We start from the raw sequence: 18,704 nt of genomic DNA, 5'->3' as shown, positions 1-18,704 counted from the left end.
TGATTTGAAACGTCTCCCTAGTTTTGCACTTGGAGCCACACAGAACAAGCTCACTCCTCTTGGACACTGGAACGTAGAGAGCACGGCCTCCCCAAGGCCATCTATCCTCCAAAAGGACATGGCCCCAGCCCCCCTCTCTCCGTCTCCACCACCTTAGTTGAAGCAGCAGTCCTGTAAAGTCAGTGCTGTGTGATCACGCTCTTTTTAACATTTATTTTGAGGGTGCGGTTGTGAGTGTTACAACAGATGGCTAACCATCATCCCCCCACCTCCATAGTGGCCTAAGAGAGGAGTAGGAATGTGCCAACTGCAGGCTGGGGATCAGCAAACAGTCCAGACCATCTTCTCCCCCCGTATCCATTTGGAGAGCCGCTGGGTCAGGTGCCACTCCATGCCCACAGCATTGAGGGTATAAGGGCTGAGCAGGGTCATGGAGCTCACAGAGTGGGCAGTGTTGAGGAGAAGCTTGGGGAATGTGCAAAAGTGATTAAGCTGCAGGCCAGGGTGAAACCAGCCCAGCCTGGGAGCAAGGGAGGGGTGTGTGCTGGAGCCTGGAGGTCGGCGTCCAGGCCGCCTTGGGGGACGGAGTGAGTTTCCCAGGCTGGACAGTGTGTGTGGGCAGGGGGCTCACTCCACAGTTGAGCCCTGCCTGCTCCGTGTTCCCAAGTTTGTATGGGGCCACCTGGGCCCTTCACTCGTTCACTTTGATGGACATCATGCTCTTGATTGCGGAGAACTTGTTGCAGGAGAGGTTGGCGAAGAGATACTTGGTGCCACTCCGGGTGGGCAGGATCTCAAAAGTCACTTGGGACTGCTTCCTGGGGTGCAGGGTTGGCATGCTGATGGGGAAAGGCAGGAGTCAGCGTGAGGCCTCAAGTCCTGCTCTGGTCAAGGTCACTGCTCCTTCAACTCCCTCTAGCTGCCACCCTGGGTCATCAAACCCCTTCAGCTCTGGGACCCCTCAGCAGGGGAAGGGGCAGTGGGTGGATCCCATGATCTCCCCAAAATATGAGGACCAGCTCCAAGCTCTGGTGACCTGGACTTCCCTTGAGTTCAAGTTTGGTGAACCTCCAAACCAAATGCAAACGTGTATCCCTATGTGCAGATTCCCAAGTTCAGAGGCTAGAGGAGTTCTGTCTGCCCTGCCCCGGGCTCTGGGGAGGGCCCCTCTGCCCCCCCCCCACCATCCCACACTGGACCCTCAGCCTGGGACTCACTCGATCTTGAGGGTGCCCAGCAGCAGGCCGCTCCCCTCCACTATCAGCTTGCAGTCCTTCACCACCTCATCCAGCGGGTTGGAGAAGAGCACCTGCACGGTCACAGGCTTTTGCACCTGCGCCTGGTCCAGCACCTGTGGGGAGAGGTGTTGACAGAGTCAGGGCTGGGCTGTTCATTTCATCTGCCCTTGATGAGAGCCAATGGGGCTGCGCCGGAGGCTTGGGGATGGGGAGGATGTTGCTGAGGACAAAGGAAGGGAGGCTAACCATCCTTAGGAGGTTTATTCCTCCTAAGTTCCAGCGACATCATGCAGGGAGTTCCTAGGAAATTGCTGTCATCCCCAGGATACAGACAGGACACCCAGGCGTGGAGGAGAAGCAGCACATTGCAGCGGCTGAGAGGGCTTAAATTCCCAGCCGGGTTCACGGGCCCTTTCTCAGTTCACCTCGGGCAGGGCAGCCCCCACTGCCGAGGACGTGGCACATGTGGTCTGCACAGGGTCCTTGATCAGGGGCTGGAGAAACCTAGGTTTCTGGTCAGAGAAGCACCCTGGACTATTTGTTTGCTCCCAAAGATGAAAGCTTGTGCTCCTGCTGAAAAGCTGCCAAGCTTGGGCAGGTACGTCATCTCCCTGGGCCTTGACTCTCTCCCTGATGAAGAGGGCCGATCCCTCCCCTCTTCCCTCCCTGGGCTACAAGGGACCAAAAGAGATCATGGATGCAGAAGAAAGCGCTTTGGAAACAGAAACCGAAACTGGGTGACTGGTGGATTTCTTTTCTCTGTTGAGGATCCTTAGAGGCCGCTGCTTTTTGTTCATTTGGTTTTTTTTTTTTTTTTTCTTGCCACCAATTCTCACTACAACCATTTTACAGTAATAAATCTGCAGTTCAGGTTGATTCAATAGCCAAGGCCTTTCTGGTTCCAGAGCCATTTGCTCTTCTTGCTAGACCCTGCAATGCCTGCCAATAATTTGTGCATAACTGAAACATTTTAGAGACCACGATCTATACCATAATTTCTCCCATGGAATGCATTTAAGTGTATGACAAGATTTGAAGAATGAAGCATAATTTTATGTCATTGGGACACAAGGGTACATAAACGGTGCCATATTTTTCACACTGATATTCAATTTGAGATTTTTGTGTATTTGTTTTCCTTTCTTTATTGTTGCTTACCACCCTGTCCTATTGACCTAAATCTGTGCATGCACCCAAAGAAGAGGATAAGAGTCACCAGAAGACTGTGTCTGATTGTCAGTAGGTCATGGGCCAACGTGAAGGACATCACCCTTTGGAACAAAGTTCAGATTGTATGGTCTGGTTCTAAAGTCCTCAATGTCTACTCCCAATCAGCGTCAAGTAAGATAATAGGATTTTACCCAAATTATTATCTTTTCATACAGATCACCCACATGCCCTGCTCTGAGTGAGCTATGCATTGATTCATTCAATCAAGATGAGATTGTCTTGATTCTCTGAAGGCTGAAGTAAGGAGAGGTTGCATTAAGAGCAAATTCACACAAAGATACCCAAAAGAAGAAAGAGCAGATGCCCTTTAAAAAGATTAAATAAGAAAGTTTTTGATGGAATATTTCCAGGCTGTGTGTATTCTGATTTTCTTTTAAAAGATGTTACACTCTCTTGAAAGAGAAAGCTGATTTGATATGGAAGTCTAAAAGATGTAGAGTAAAAGTATTGAATAAAAGAGAAAGCTATAAGCAGGTTTGAGGATATTGGATAAGGGAATATAATGGGGGAAAACTAACTTCATTTAAACACTGATAATTTTTATGCAGAATGTTTCATTTCACAGCCTGATGAGTGGGAAATGACACTTGCTGCCTGTCATTCTACAGGGATGGGGTGCATTTCTTGGAAACGTCCTGGGAAGCAGGAGAAGCTTCTACACTCAGGGGACAATCATGGATTGAGGATGAAAACTCGGTGGGCAGGAAAGAAGGCGAGCCTGGAGCTCAGGAGCTCTGTTCTAGTCCTGCCCAATGGTGGGGGGTGGGTTGTTTCTGTTTCACAACCACTGTGATGGGCCCACAACAGGGGTGGCACTCCCTCCCTAGCCCTGGAGGTGACGGACCACCCCCCTCCCCTTATTCTGAAGCACAGTCTAGACTAACCAGGACAATGATAGAGCTCTATTGCAGGCTAGCTGCATGGAGTGGGTGCCCTGCATCCCCCTGCCCTTTGTCTGACATTAGGAACCTCTGAAGCTGGGATGTAGCTTAGGGAGGGTGGGACTAGGGCAGCCACAAGTACTCTAGAAATCTGGGGCTAGGGAGGCTAGTGGCACTGCGATGGGAAAAAAAACAGGCAATCTCTGTCTAGACCGCTGGCGCAGATGGTACAACAGACTTGGGAGGAGCCTCGGGAGGACCCATGGAGCTCTCTATGGGATCCCATGGGAAGACCCCATCTTCCTGACCCATTTGTCTTCCTGTCCTTCCTTGCCAGGCTCTCACTCCTCAGATTTGTGTTGTCTGGCTCTGGCAGCCTCCACACTGGGCTGGGATTGGCGTGGGTAGGGACAGCCTTGGAGTCAGCCAAATACTTCCAGCCCCAGTGCTGAGGAAGGAACAGAATGGCACCAAGTGCCTCACACCAACCTGCAAGCCCCCACATGCCTGGGCTCCTGAGAGGCAGCCTGGGAGCAGAGCCTGCAGCCAAAAAATGAGGCATCCTCATTCTCAACCACTAGGAAGATGCTGTTGCTGGCTGTGGACGTGCTGGATGCCCTGGAAAGGGCCTGAGGTCTAGCCCTGGCTCTGGCAGTAACTGGAAATTCCCTTCTCCTCTCTTGGCCTCAGTTTACTGATATGTGAAATGGCAGGACGTGGGAGCTCGAGACTAGGTCTCCAAGAGTCCACAATTCTGTAACTCTGGGGTCTAGAGTTGGGAGATGCATGTTAGTTATGCCCATTTCTGATTTGCTCTACAAATGTGTCCGGGGTCTGGGCTGTGGGTTTTCCGCAGTGAGGACCCACCCCTTGTGGCCCCCTGTGATTCCCAAGCCTGGCACAGCCCAGGACACAGCAGATGTCCAGAGCAAGTGAGGTGAAGAGGCCCTCTGGCCATCCTCGGCTGGCATCCCCAGCGGGTCTAGAGCTGCAACCAAAGAAGCCACAGGGCAACGTGCCTGTGGATATTGCCAGACAGGGAGCAAGGATGCTACTTTTTTTTTTTTTTTGCCTTGTCACACAGCTTGCAGGATCTTAGTTCCCTGACCAGGGATTGAACCCACGCCCCCTGCAGTAAAAGCTCTGAGTCCTAGCCACTGGACCACTAAGGAAGTCCCAAGGACGCTACTCTGAGTGGAACTCTTGGCTGATCCATTTGGCAGAGGCTGGAGCCGAGCTCGGCCCGGTCCTCGGCCCGTCAGCAGGGGAGGGCCTTCTCTGTAGTCTGGAAGGGCTGGGCTGGCTGGAGAGGCACCCCTTCAGCACCCCTTTACCTCCAGGGTCAGGGTGGGGTTGTCCAGGATGATGTCCCTCTCCACCACCGCCTCTGTCTCGTCGCTGACCTCACACACGGCTGTGACCCGGATCATGTTGTCTGCCTTCAGGTACCTCTCATACAGAGCATATGCGATCTTTACAGGATGCTGTATTTCTGGAAGGAGAAGCCAGGGAGCAGAGTGAGAGGGAGTGGGGTCGAAACCTTAAAAGCTGATGCCAAGCCAAGTCGATGTGAGCTGGCTGGGAACATCTGCAGCCCAGGCTTGCCTGAGCCCTCCCTGCCAGGCCCTGTGGGAAACATCTGTCTGCTCTGGGCAGGCTGCAGAGCAGGGGCCAGGGGTAGCCCAGGACTCTGGCTGGATGGGTTCATAGGGGCTGAAGCCTCCTCCCTGTCCTGGAAAATATCAGAGGGCAAGTTTCCTTCTAAGGAGCAGGGGAAGAATACGAGTACTACCTCATTGCCCAGTGATGAAAACAGTAATGATGACAACACAATAATAACTAGCAAGGGAAGCCAGGGCTAAATAAGCGCCTGGGTCCTCCCCAGTCATCCAGTAGCCTGGGATTCTATGGCAACAGCATCTGGACCACCTCCCCACTTCCGGTCTCCCCTGCTTCCAAGACACTCACACACAACAGAAGATAGGCTTTAGAAGCACTTTCCCCCCCAAATCATGTCACTCTTCTTCCATGTCACTTCAAAAATCTTCCATGGCCCCTCGCTGCCTCAGGAATAAAGTGCAGAGCCCTTGGTACGGCCCTTCGTGACTCTGTCCCTCAAAAGAACGTTCCCTCCCATGCTTCTCATTGTCTTTTTGACAAAATAAGTACCTTATCACCTCCAAGCTTTGACTCACAAGGTCCCCTCAGATGGAAAGGCCTTATCTGGCTCCTCCCCAAGCTTCAAGGCCCCTCTCTGACTCGCAGGGCAGGCAGCGAGGGTCCTCCCCTTCCAATGGGTGCAGGGCACTCCCCCCTCCCTTGTGCAGTCATGTTGGGTGGTCTGGGGGGGCCCCCGCATCCACAGGGTCATACACCCCTTGAGGAAAGTCTGTGAGGAAGGAGCTGTCTCTGCTTTTAGCACTGGAGGGGTTTACTTAGCCTGCCCCAAATGTGGAGACGCAGGCCCTTGCATCAGCTGGTCCAGCCCTCTTGGACAGTGAACGCTGAGGCTCAGAAAAAGAGGGGGACTTAACAGTGTCGCCCAGGAAGTAGGTGATGATGTCAGGCCTCCAGGACCACTTCACTTGCCTCCTTCCTCTCCTCCCCAGTTCACTCTGCTGCCTCTGGCAGAAGTCTGGCTTTTTAAAAACCATTTATCTCACGTAAATTATTTTTGCTCTACAGAAATATCTCTTCCCTTGAGCTTTGAAGGTAAATAACAGCCAGGCAGTTGCTCTTGGTACGGGGAAGATTTCTGCTAAATTCTGCCAGAAGAGAGGTTGCTAGGGATGCTGCCTTCTGACAGGTGTAATACAGAGGTATTGCAGTTTCTCTGCAGACAGAATTCTTTCAAGATGGACTGTGTAATTAATCAGTTTTTATTAGTTCCTTATGTGAAGCAAATAGCCCCCCCCAACCCTTGTTAATCTGCTTTGTATAAGTCCAGACTTTTCATAACAGCTTGAAGGATTTTGCCAATGTAGGCACACCTGCATTCTAATCCTTCCACAGCCCCAGACTCTCTCTCCTCTACTTTGGTCCCCTCCCGTCTATGCTACCCAGGAGTACAGAGTCACGGTTCCTCCCAGAGGCTCAGATCTCCAAGAAAACCTATCACTGTCGCTGGGAATCAAGAAATTCCACCCACCCATTGGCAGCTGTGGGGGAACATTGGAGAGGGTTCAAGACCTTGTGGTATATTGCAACCCTTCTAGGGTCAAACCCAGAAAGTGATTCATTGTGGGGTGGGGAGGGGTGGGGTAGGGTGGCAGCTGGTATGGGGGAGGGGTGGCAGCAATAAAACCTAGAAAATGGGTGGTGGCACTGGATTTAGCATTAGGAAATCTAGGACCAAGACTTGGCATTACCACCTGCTAGCTATGACACAATCTCTTAAGCGAGTCACAATCTCTCCAAGCCTCAGTTTCCACCTCTGTAAAACGGAATACTGAAATCTGTCCTTTTAGAAGGTCAAATGTGATAATACATATGAATATATAAGGAAGTACTCTGCCCTCTGGGCAATGTGGTATGTACCTGTAAGGGGCATTTGCAGTGTGTCTATTAACTGCCAAAGCCTCCCTCCTTCTTCCCCCAGGGCACAAAAGGATTTTGGTTGGGAACACACTGGCTTGCACTGTTCACCATAATAGCAGCCTCCAAAACTTCAAAACCCCAGGCTTGACCACAGAGGCCATGTGCTGTTCCTTCTTTAATCAGTTGACTCAGTTCCAACAGGAACTCTCCAATCCCAAGAGAATACCAGCTACCTTGGGTGCATGGTACCCCAGCAACCTACAGGATGAGTTACCTTCACTGGGACCCAGGGATAGGGTGACGGACTCCTTCCACACCTCGTGTACAAGTGTGCCATTGTAGACGATGGTCCAGGCTGTCATGTTCACCGTCACTGTCTTTGAATCACTCGTTAGGTTTTTGAGCATCAGGGCCAGGTTGACTTCTTTGCCCACTGTCAGTGTGCCAGTGATCTTGAACTTCCCGGAGATGCTGGGCTTCTGTTCCTCTTCTCTCAAGCTTCTTTCAGATGTTGGGACAAATGTCATGTAGGGTTTAAGTTTCCCCAAAGCCTTTTTAAACACTTGCCTTTCCTGGTTGGAACCTGTGTGGTGGGAAAAGAGAGAAGCACCTCAGGGACACGGTGGCAACCTGGACAAAGGACAGCATCCTGCCTGGAAGGGTGACCTGGAACTGACACTGGTTCTGCAGCTTGCACAACGATTCTGATTCAAGCAAGTGTCTGACCTCTGCAGGTCTCCATTTCATTCTCCTTAATACAAGGCTCACATCCCAGCTGTTCCAATCAGCTCTAAATTTCCATGGAGATGTATGGAAAGGTGCAAAAAATTACTATATGGCTTGATATTTTGCTTAGGCTAATTAGGCTAGATCTCTCCCTTCCTTCCTTCCTCTCTTCCTCTCTTCCTTCCTTCTTTCTTTCTTTGGTAAGTGGTCCTTTGTGAGACAAAGAAAAAACAGATAATTTAAAAATAACAAAAAATGAGCTAAAAAAGATTACAATAAGTTCTTAAGTGAAAAAACGGTTATGATTTAGAATTAACTTCATTGAAAAAAATTTCAAACCAGTTTACCATGTTATTCTGCTTTGTTTCTAAAGATGCTTTGAGAACTGAAGAGTGGAACTTTTGTCCATGTCAGTTGATGAGAACTTCCCACAGTTGTTGTGGTTCCAGGTTATGACTAGTTTAAATTGTCAAGAGAGTTCAGGTTTCATAAACACAAAGGCTGAACCACAGGTTGGGTTTCTGATTCTGACTTGGGTCATGGGTGCTGCTGAATGTGATGCTATAAACAGTCCCTGGAGAATGGCCAAGATCATGGCCTAAAAATCACGGCTCTTGGGGTGCTAAGAGCTGATAACCAACTCCAAGCCTCTGAGTCAGGGTAGACCACACAGTGCACATAAGGCTCCCTGCCTGACCTGAAGATAGACCCACTATCAAGGAGAAGGTATTGACCTTCCAGGAACACAGACAGAGGTACACAAAGAATGACCATACTTTTGCCCCCGCCCCCTAACTTCCCCAACCAACCTGTGAAATTTTAAGGCATCAGATGACTTATTAGAAGCGCTTTACAACCAACCTGTGAAATTTTAAGGTATCAGATGACTTATTAGAAGCGCTTTACAACCAACCTGTGAAATTTTAAGGCATCAGATGACTTATTAGAAGCACTTTACAATTTAGTGAGGTCTTTCCCATAAGTTACATGTAACAACTGGCAGAGACCCCAGAGGCCAACCTTTAGAGTTAAGGCCCTAAGAGGAGGAGCGACTGGCCCAAGGGACTGGTAATCTGGGAATTAGGGGCAGAAGGAGGGCCAGTCCCCAGAAGTCTAGACCTGAGTCTAGTAGTTCCTCCCGCACACCTTACTGAAAAGAAGACAGGCAGCCAAATTACCCAGGCTGATGGCTCCTGGTGGGCTGGGTTCCCTTTGGTGCATTCCCATTCTCTAGCCGAGCTGTAAGTCCACACCCAGGTCTGATGGCTGTGCAGGGAGCTGAGCCTCTGTGCCCAGAACCTCGAAGCAGTTGTGTTATGCACAATGAGGCTCAGAGCCTACATAGCTACATAGGTCACCTGCCAGGCTTACTCAAGACCAAGCTTCCTGCTACTGTTTTCTCCCTTGGTGTTGCTGTTGCGCCAATGCTTAGCAGCCCATTTCATGAGTTTTTCCTCCCTGGGGCCATCAGACACAAGCTGGAATCATTAGGTAAGGAGGACTTGTCAACAACAGGCGGTGTGATCAACTCAGCTGTCACACAGGGGCTAGGTCATCGCCAGGGGTTCTGCAGGGATCCCCCAACCTGGCTGTGGCCCCTTCCCATTGCTCAGGAGGTTTGGCTGGGACAGCCAGAGCCCCCAAGAAGCAGAATCAGGGTGTGACAGTCAGGTAAGGAACCCCACAGAATCACACAACTGTGTAAGCAGTGAACTTCAGAAGTCCCTCTGGGAGGTCATTCCAATGAGGTTACAGATGTTCAAGTTGATAAAAAACCATCACTATTTATTAAGTCCTCACTATGTGCCAGGCACTGCCCTTGGCACTTTCTGTACACTAGCTCATTTAAATCCCACTGAAGACAGGCCTTGCTCTTCTCATTTTACAGGTGAGAAAACGAGGGCTCAGAGAGGCTAAGAATCCTGCTTGAGGTTGCACGGTTATAAGGGGTAGGATGGAGTTCACCTCCTGCCCAGGGTTATCTTTTCCTTGGCCCCTACTCTTGTTCCTATATCATGACACTGTTGAGAATTCTTGTCACACACCGGCCTGTCCCCCTGGCCTGTGAGCTCTGCAGGGGCAGGGGCTCATCTGCAGGATGCTTCCTGGCCTCCCAGAGCCAAGCGTGGGTGGGCACTTGGGGAGGTCTCAGTACATGTTTACTGACTGAGAGAAAGGCCATCTGACCTCAGCTGGGGGGAATGGCCTGCATAGGTGGACTGGGGTCCAACTGAGGGCACCAATCTCATCACCCTAGAGTCGTGCCTCAAAATGGCCACAAATACCACACCCAGAGGTTCATCCACCTGGACTTGGAGCCCACCTCCCCTGCTCAGCTTTCCTCTTTTGTAAATGGCAGCCAACAGCAGCAGTCAGCAGGGTACGGAGCTGTGGGGTTCACTTTGGGGGCACGTGGGCACCTTCATGAGAGCACTTTTCTTGACACCTCAGAACCAACAGTGAGGCTCAGCTGAAGGAACTATTTCAAAGTATTTTAGAAAGAGTGACATGTTGACCCCATTAAGGAGTGATTGGCCTGCTAGAGCAAGCGTTAATTCACTTTTGCCTGTTTCTAAAAATGAACATCACCTTCAAATGTAGAACTTTGGTCACTATTGAGACTCCTCAAAGAGATAAGTCTCTGACTCTGAAAGCAACTTCCTAAATAGAGCAACAAATGTAATTCGTGTTAAAGGTGGCCTCGTAGCAACTAGGCTTCTAGGTGACTTTAGGGAGACCAGCACTCATGTGGATGCTTAAGATTTCAGGGACTCGGGCATTGTCCTCATGGTGTAAGCCCACCTTATCTGGCTTTTGGGGAGGCCTCTGAAGCAGACAAAGCAGCCCCCACGTCTTGGGTGACTGTCCATTTCTTTTTTCAGAGAATGTTTCCTGCCTGTGTTTCTTAGAGGCTAGGGGAGTGGGCTGACTTAGAGGCCCTTGGGTGGTCTCTCGTGGGGGCCATGTTTCTCCCTGTGATGTTCAGTCATGGTGCTGTCATCCCAGTTGTGTAATTGGCAAAGGGACACAGCTGGAGATGAGCTGGACTGGCAGCTGCCTGAGTCCTATGGCAAATTCCCACTGGTACAGAGTCTTTTTTTTTTTTTTTTTTTTTTTTTTTTGCGGTATGCGGGCCTCTCACTGTTGTGGCCTCTCCCGTTGCGGAGCACAGGCTCCGGATGCGCAGGCCCAGCGGCCATGGCTCACGGGCCCAGCCGCTCCGCGGCATATGGGATCCTCCCAGACCGGGGCACGAACCCGCATCCCCTGCATCGGCAGGCGGACTCTCAACGACTGCGCCACCAGGGAGGCCCTGGTACAGAGTCTTTTCATGACAGTTCTGTTCCCTTGGGAAACAGTCTGGGGAGCTGGGCATTAGATGCCAGGGAGCAGTCCTACCATTCATGAAGAATTGGCTGACAATGTGGAAGGAGTATGAGCAATTTTTCCTTCTCCACCTCAGAGCTGTCTTCCCACCGTTAAGCCCTGGGTGGCACAGCCCATTCACACCCCCTCCTACCTTCTGGGTACTTGTAATTGTTGGTGACATCCATGCGAGAGTTGCTGCCCACCGCCTTGGTACTGATAAATTTGCCAACGGTGTAAGAGTCTGAGGAATTCTTCTTCAGCCTGCCGGTCCAGGAATTGTAGATCCACGTAATGCGGTCGGCATTAACCTCGGCAAAGACGAAGGGCATGTCGAAGTCCCAGTCCACATTACCCTCTCGGAGAGCGACGACCGAAGCAGGGCCACACTGGAACACCCCTGGGGGCCAGGGTGCAGAGGTTGGATACATGCCAAACCCAGGCCCATCTGCAACAGTACATCCCATGGCCTGCTCCTCTGGGGGCCACCCATGACCACCCAACTCCCCTGCCTCTACCCCGCCAAACTCCTTCAACCCCAACAGTCTGCCCCCTTCTTTGGGCACTCAGCAAGACATTCCGGGGCTATTGTTATCTTCTGCAATAGTGCTCTGGTGAGACTCCACCTCCACAGAAGACAGCCCAATCCTGTGTTCTGTGGGTGCATAATTTGTGCTGACCCACTGCCCTCAGTCTGTTTACTAAAGGGGAAAATCTTGCTGTCTTGTGCTCAGGGCTGCCTCTTTTCTACTCTGCAAATCGTTCTTCCCAAATCACCCCCTTATTCCTGGAAGACTTTTCTGCATACCCAGCCCACAGGGAAGTCATGCTTCTTTGGGCTCCCAAGCCCTGACCATCATCCCTTCTCGAGCACTCAGCATAGGTAGCTCAGACAGATAGGTAGGTAGGTAGATGGATACATAGAGAGATGGACAGATAGATAGATTCATAGATGAATGGATGGATGGATGGATGGATATAGATGTAGATGTAGGTATAGATATACAGATATAGTTTCATTCATGAAGTGCCTAGCTGAAAAAAAGCAAGGTGCAGCAGAATAGAAACAAGAGTATTATTCCATTTGTGTTTACAATGTGTGTTTACACACACACACACATGCTTTTATGAGCCTGAAACAGTGACTTTCAACCTTTTTTTTTTTTTAACCATGACCTTTAGAAATAAGTAGATTTTATATCATGGCACATATATGACCCTGAAACAAAAATTCCACAGGACAATTCTTATTCTTAATGACCAATGCACCCTGATATTTTCTTTTCCTTTCCTTTTCCCCACCCCTTTCCATGATATTCTATTTCATTTCTTAAAATGATGGTCACAACCCATTAACTTGATTTTATAGCTGCTAATGGGTTGCAGTGAAAAGGTTGAATAGTGGCCTAGAATATATCTGGAAGGTTACCCTCCTCACACCCAAGTTCCCCAAATCTAACGTTCATTGCTTCTGGTAGAGACGCTGCAGTTGGGGAAGAGAGTAAGACTTCATTTTCATTGTAAGTCCTTTTAGAATGATTTGAATTTTTTTTGAACCATGTGCCTATATGACCTTTATGATTTTTTTTTTTAAGTTTGAAAGAAAAAACTGAAAATGAGGGTAACGAACAAGAATGCTCTGGAGGTCAGGGCAGGGAAGGGGAAAGGTTCCTGGAGAGCCTGAGACCCAAGCTCTGATGGGAGTGTGGCCAGAGGTGGGAGCACAGGAATGGGGCCGGGCCAGCCTGCGTGAAGGAGAGCTCGGCCTGGCAGGGGACACATGTGAAGGTGAGAGAGGTGATGGGGGCCGTGATCACGGAGGTCTGGAACTGAGCCAGGGAATTTGGGTTAAGTCCCAAAGCGATGGGGAACTGGAAGCTTTCTGTGCTGGGAGGGATGGGCTACCAGAGGTGGTGCAGGAGAATCATGGTTGGCAGGGGGCGGCTCCTTTCCCTTGCCGCAGGGCATGTGCCAGGGCCTCTGCAGCAGCCATGTGAGTGTAGGTATGGCAGTCATTTTAATAGCAGCCTGAACCAAGAAAATTAGGAGGGAAATCTACTTTCAAAATATTTTTGTTTTAATCCCTCCTTTCCCTCTGGAGGTAGAGAGGATTTGGGTGACCTTGCTGTGCCGCTGTCCACCACTATAAAGAATCGAGAGGTCATGACTTAGAGCCAAACCCAGAGAAGGGGGCCGTCAGAGGGTTGCTTACCTTGGCTCCTTTCCTGGGGGGTGGCGTCCAGAACCTGCCATCCACTGTATGATGGGCTTAGGTCAGTCCGTGTAAACCAGGCTTCATTCCAGACGTGGAAATTCCTGCAGACAGAATCACAGACTACAGAGTTTGGCCAAGGCCACACAGCAGAGGAGTGGCAAAACACCACATCTCTGATCTGACAGTGCAGCACCCTGATACTCATCAAGTGAGTTTACTCTGTTCCAGATATTTTGCTAGACCTTGGCAAGCATTGTCGCACTTAAATTCTCACAGCACTGTTAAATGGGTACTATTTTTATGCACATCTCTTAAAAGGGGAAACTGAGGCTCAGAGAAGTCAAGCAGCTAACAATGGCAGAGTCAAAGTTTGGACCCAGGTATGCCTAACTCCAAAATCTAGGTCCTTGACCACCATGTTCTACTGCCTTTCTGAGGAGCAGAACAGATCTAGGTTAGAGCCAGAATCCAGCAAGCAAACCCACACAGCTTTCTCCTATGCATCCTGTTGGGGTACACTACTGTACTTCATGTGGGATGAAAATGAATGGGGCTGCAGCAAGAGTGCCAGGTCTGGCTAAGAGCCACAAAGCCCTTGGGCTGAGGTCCGGATTGACGAATGACATATACCAGTCTTAAAATGTTCTTCATCAGTGGCAGCCCCTTGTCTCCCAATCTATATGTCTCAGTCATTTGTCCCCTCCCTCAGCAGGTATAACCAGTTAGCCGAAGCTATATACATTCTTGATTCTGCCCTCTAGTCTCCCCCTCTCCAATCCCACAGCAACTACATAAACATTGGCTTGGCAGTTTTGGGTCCAACTTAGAAGAAAATGTAAGTAAGTCGGACATAAATTCAAGTTCTATCCAACTTGAAAAAAATTTTGTTATACTCATGAGTTGGAGAAGATAGTTTTAAGCAGAGAACCAACTTCTGAATGATAAATGTGACTAGGTAAAAATATTAAACTCGCATATACCAAATAAACAAAGAAACAAACTATAGTTCTGTTTCCAGCATGGTAATAAGCTCATAATAGACAGTCGTTTCTGCAGAAAACAATAAACTGGGGAAAAAAATACAAAAGACAGCTGAGAGTAAACAAAGCAGGAGGATTTGGGGAGGGTGCCAAAACTTTTAGGAAGGGGCCAGCATGGGGCAAGTTGTACTTTGGTGCCCTTGCCCCTAAGGACAACTTGCCCCTAAGGACAACTGCTACCTGCAGTTGAGGTAAAGTGCAGGGCAGTAAAAACTCCAACAGACAGCCTACATCTTTCTGACCTGGGGAGATAAGAAACTGAGCCTGGGTTAACCAGGGTTGCTAGAGATTGAAGGGGAAGTCTTAGAAAGGAAAGAATCAGAAAGGGGGACCCAGATTTGTATATAAACTGTGCCTAAGCTTCTGGGTGACCTCTGAGCTAGGCATTATATGAAGCAAACTACAAGTAGTCCAGCTAAAAATTTTAAAAATGAACTGAAACTTGGGCTGCTGCCCACCATAGGTGAGATAGAATTTGCAGTTTGAGTCTACCTCAGGTAGACTGCTAAGACAAAATGTAGAATCAAGAAGAAGTCAATGTCCAGGATACAATCCAAAATTACTCAACATACAAAGAACCAGAAAAATGTAGCTTGTCCTCAAGGTAAAAGACAATCAACAGGGACTAACCCTTAGATAATCCAGGTGTTGGAATTATTGGATAAAGACTTTAAAGCTGTTATGATAACTATTCTCAGTATAATAAAGGAAAATATGATCATAACAAATGAAAAGAGGGGGCCTCTTAGCAGCAAAATAGAAAATATAAAAAAAAGAACCAAATGGAAAATTTTAACTGGGAAAAAGACCAATATCTGAAATTAAATAATTCAATGGATGGCTTACTAGCAGAATAGAGAAAACAGAGGGAAGAGTCAGCAAACTTGAAGACAGATCAGTAGAAATTATCCAATTTGAAGAAGAGAGAAAAAAGCGTTGAAAAAAAATCAATTAAGCAGGGAAAATATATGCAACATGTATACTAGATGGAGATTTACTATAATGAATATTATAAAGTACTTACAAATCAATAAGACACAAAAGACCACCTAGAGGGGTGGGATAGGGAGGGTGGGAGGGAGACGCAAGAGGGAGGAGATATGAGGATATATGTACATGTATAGTTGATTCACTTTGTTATAAAGCAGAAACTAAGACACCATTGTAAAGCAGTTATACTCCAATAAAGATGTTAAAAAAAAGACAAAAAAAGGAAGTCAAACATGCCAATAACCGACAATGAGCAGGCAATTTTCATAAGCAACACAAATGATCACTGAACATATGAAAATAGTTTTAACTTCACCACCATTAAAAGAAAATTAAAATGACAAAGAAATACCATTACAATTATTAGACTGACAAAGATGAAAGCATAGGATGATACACATTGTTGTGTGATACTCATCATTGTGTGGGAAAACAAGCAGTGTTATACACTGCTGGTGGGAGTTTAAATTGGTATGACATTTGTGAAGGGCAATTTGGCAATGAGTTTGAAATACCTTTAAAAATCTATATACTCACTGAGCCAGCAGTTCCACTTCTAGGAATTTCTCCTATAAAAACCCTCACATTAGTGCACATAGATGTACATGGAAAGATGTTCACTGAAGCATTGTTTGTAATAGCAAAAATAATGGAGGAAAAATTTATCAGTAAGGAATTGGTCAGACAAATTGTGGCACAGCCATGCAGGAGAATATTGTGCAGTTGTCCAAAAGAATGAGGAAAATCAATCTAACACTGACATAGAAGATGTCTAACTTATATGACCAAGTAAGAAAAACAAATTACAACATAGTGTGTATATGTATAAGCTTATAAAAATGTATACTAATATGATAAAATTATTTCGATTTAGAAAATTATACATTAAAAAAAGCAGTGAAAGTTAGTCCCCCATAATTCTATTATCTTAGATAACCACAGTTTAAATAATGGTTTAGTGTATATATTGTGCACATGGACAGATTTTGGTGCATATGAACTAAGTTGCACATTATTTATTTCTGTAATGTTTTCATATTCTATAATGAAAATTACTTATTACTTCTGTAATTCTATAATTACAAAATAAATAGATATTTTAAAATATGTATATTATATAAATACTAATAGCTAATACAGCTGTGTCAACACAGAATATTCTTAAGTTTTCTAACTGTCTTATATATTAACTCATTTAATCTTCACAATGTTCATATAAGATAGGAATAATTATTATCTCCTTTGACAGTTCTAGAAACTGAGGCACAGAGAAGAAGTTAAGTGACTTGTTCAAAGTCTCAAAGTGAGTAAATAGGCAGAGTGGGATTTTAACCCAGGCAGAGGGCTGCAGGGTCCATGCTTTTAACTACTAAACTATACTGTCCCTCTAAATTTTAATTTATTGACAAGAAAGATATTAAAAATTATAAAATAGACTATTTAACTTGATTCCATTTGGGTAATTAACACTCAATGCACATAAACAGAATGAAATGTCTGGAAGGATCTATCTCAAAATGTTGTTAGTGTTTTTCTTTGGGTAGCTATATTACTATTACTCTCACTAATTTATTTTTTTTTATTTTTTTTTATTTTTTTTTTTTGCGGTACACGGGCCTCTCACTGTTGTGGCCTCTCCCGTTGCGGAGCACAGGCTCCGGACGCTCAGGCTCAGTGGCCATGGCTCACGGGCCTAGCCGCTCTGCGGCATGTGGGATCTTCCCGGACCGGGGCACGAACCCGTGTCCCCTGCATCGGCATGCGTACTCTCAACCACTGCGCCACCAGGGAAGCCCTATTTTTTTTTTTATTGTCTTATAATCAGGAAAAGATTGTTTATGTTTTGCATGTTGTAAAATGAAACCTGCAAGGCTTCCTATGGGGACCAGATTGGGAGTTCTACACTATACAGTTGTCAGAAGGAGTTAGAAGTGCACCCTAAGTACTGATGAGGTGCACTGTGACCCTGCTACATCCTTCAGAGAACAAGGGGAGAGCTACAAAGTCAGCTCCAAAACAAGACAGAAGGAATAAAGCCATAAGAGGTAAACAAACAGACAATGATAAATAATACCAACCAATGATATGAGTAGGAAGAACACATACTCTCACTACTGTAAAGAAACATAGGTCAGACTCCCTCTTGCCAGAACACCAGAATCACAACTAGCTGCTGGACAATCATTGACAGGAAGACACTGGAACTCACCAAAAAACACACCCCACATCCAAAGACAAAGGAGAAGCCACAATGAGATGGTAGGAGGGGCGCAATCACAGTAATATCAAATCCCATAACTGGTGAGTGGGTGACTCACAGACTGGTGAACACTTATACCACAGAAGTCCACCCACTGGAGTGAAGGTTCTGAGCCCCATGTCAGGCTTCCCAACCTGGGGGTCCAGCAACATGAGGAGGAATTCCTAGAGAATCAGACTTTGAAGCCAAGTAGGAATTGATTGCAGGACTTCAACAGGACTGGGGGAAACAGAGACTCCACTCTTGGAGGGCACACACAAAGTAGTGTGCATATTGGGACCCAGGGGAAGGAGCAGTGACCCCAGGGGAGACTGAACCAGACCTACCTGCTAGTGTTGGAGGGTCCCCGGCAGAGGCAGGGGGTGGCTCTGATTCACCATGGGGACAAGGACACTGGCAGCAGAAGTTCTGGGAAGAACTTGGCGTGAGCCCTCCCAGAGTCTGTCATTAGCACCAACAAAGAGCCCAGGTAGGCTCCAGTGTTGGGTGGCCTCAGGCCAAACAACCAACAGGGAGGGAACCCAGCCCCACCCATCAACACTCAGGTGGATTAAAGTTTTACTGAGCTCTGCCCACCAGAGCAACAGTCAGCTCTACCCACCACCAGTCCCTCCCATCAAGCCTCTTAGATAGCCTCATCCACCAGAGGGCAGACAGCAGAAGCAAGAACTACAGTCCTGCAGCCTGTGGAACAAAAACCACATTCACAGAAAGATAAACAAGATGAAAAGGCAGAGGGCTATATACCAGATGAAGGAACAAGATAAAACCCCAGAAAAACAACTAAATGAAATGGAGATAGGCAACCTTCAAGAAAAAGAATTCAGAATAATGATAGTGAAATTGATCCAGGACCTTGGAAAAAGAATGGAGGCAAAGATCGAGAAGATGCAAGAAATGCTTAACAAAGACCTAGAAGAATTAAAGAACAAACAAACAGAAAGGAACAATACAATAACTGAAATGAAAACTACACTAGAAGGAATCAATAGCAGAATAACTGAGGCAGAAGAACGGATAAGTGACCTGCAACACAGAATGGTGGAATTCACTGCTGTGGAAGAGACTAAAGAAAAAAGAATGAAAAGAAATGAAGACAGCCTAAGAGACCTCTGGGACAACATTAAACACAACAACATTCGCATTATAGGGGTCCCAGAAGGAGAAGAGAGAGAGAAAGGACCAGAGAAAATATTTGAAGAGACTGTATTCGAAAACGTC

General features: G+C 47.3%; 1 protein-coding gene across 1 annotated transcript in view; it reads right to left on the bottom strand.

Annotated features, from left to right (window-relative positions):
- Nucleotides 1-691: 691 nt before the first annotated feature.
- Nucleotides 692-18,704, bottom strand: part of TGM3 (transglutaminase 3) — a gene marked incomplete at both ends in the record, with an annotated part of 35,582 nt that continues 17,569 nt past the window's right edge. Inside the window, 6 exons of the mRNA XM_082644506.1 lie at nucleotides 692-839; nucleotides 1,218-1,351; nucleotides 4,684-4,841; nucleotides 7,161-7,469; nucleotides 11,133-11,378; nucleotides 13,191-13,294. Coding sequence (XP_082500632.1) covers nucleotides 692-839; nucleotides 1,218-1,351; nucleotides 4,684-4,841; nucleotides 7,161-7,469; nucleotides 11,133-11,378; nucleotides 13,191-13,294 — 1,099 coding nt within the window. The remainder of the gene's footprint in view (nucleotides 840-1,217; nucleotides 1,352-4,683; nucleotides 4,842-7,160; nucleotides 7,470-11,132; nucleotides 11,379-13,190; nucleotides 13,295-18,704) is intronic.

The sequence above is a fragment of the Mesoplodon mirus genome (assembly GCF_964341445.2).
Source record: "Mesoplodon mirus genome assembly, chromosome: 15".
In the NCBI taxonomy this organism is placed as follows: Eukaryota; Metazoa; Chordata; class Mammalia; order Artiodactyla; family Ziphiidae; genus Mesoplodon; species Mesoplodon mirus.
The sequence above is the reverse complement of the archived record's forward strand: the minus strand, read 5'-3'. Positions and strand labels throughout refer to the sequence as shown.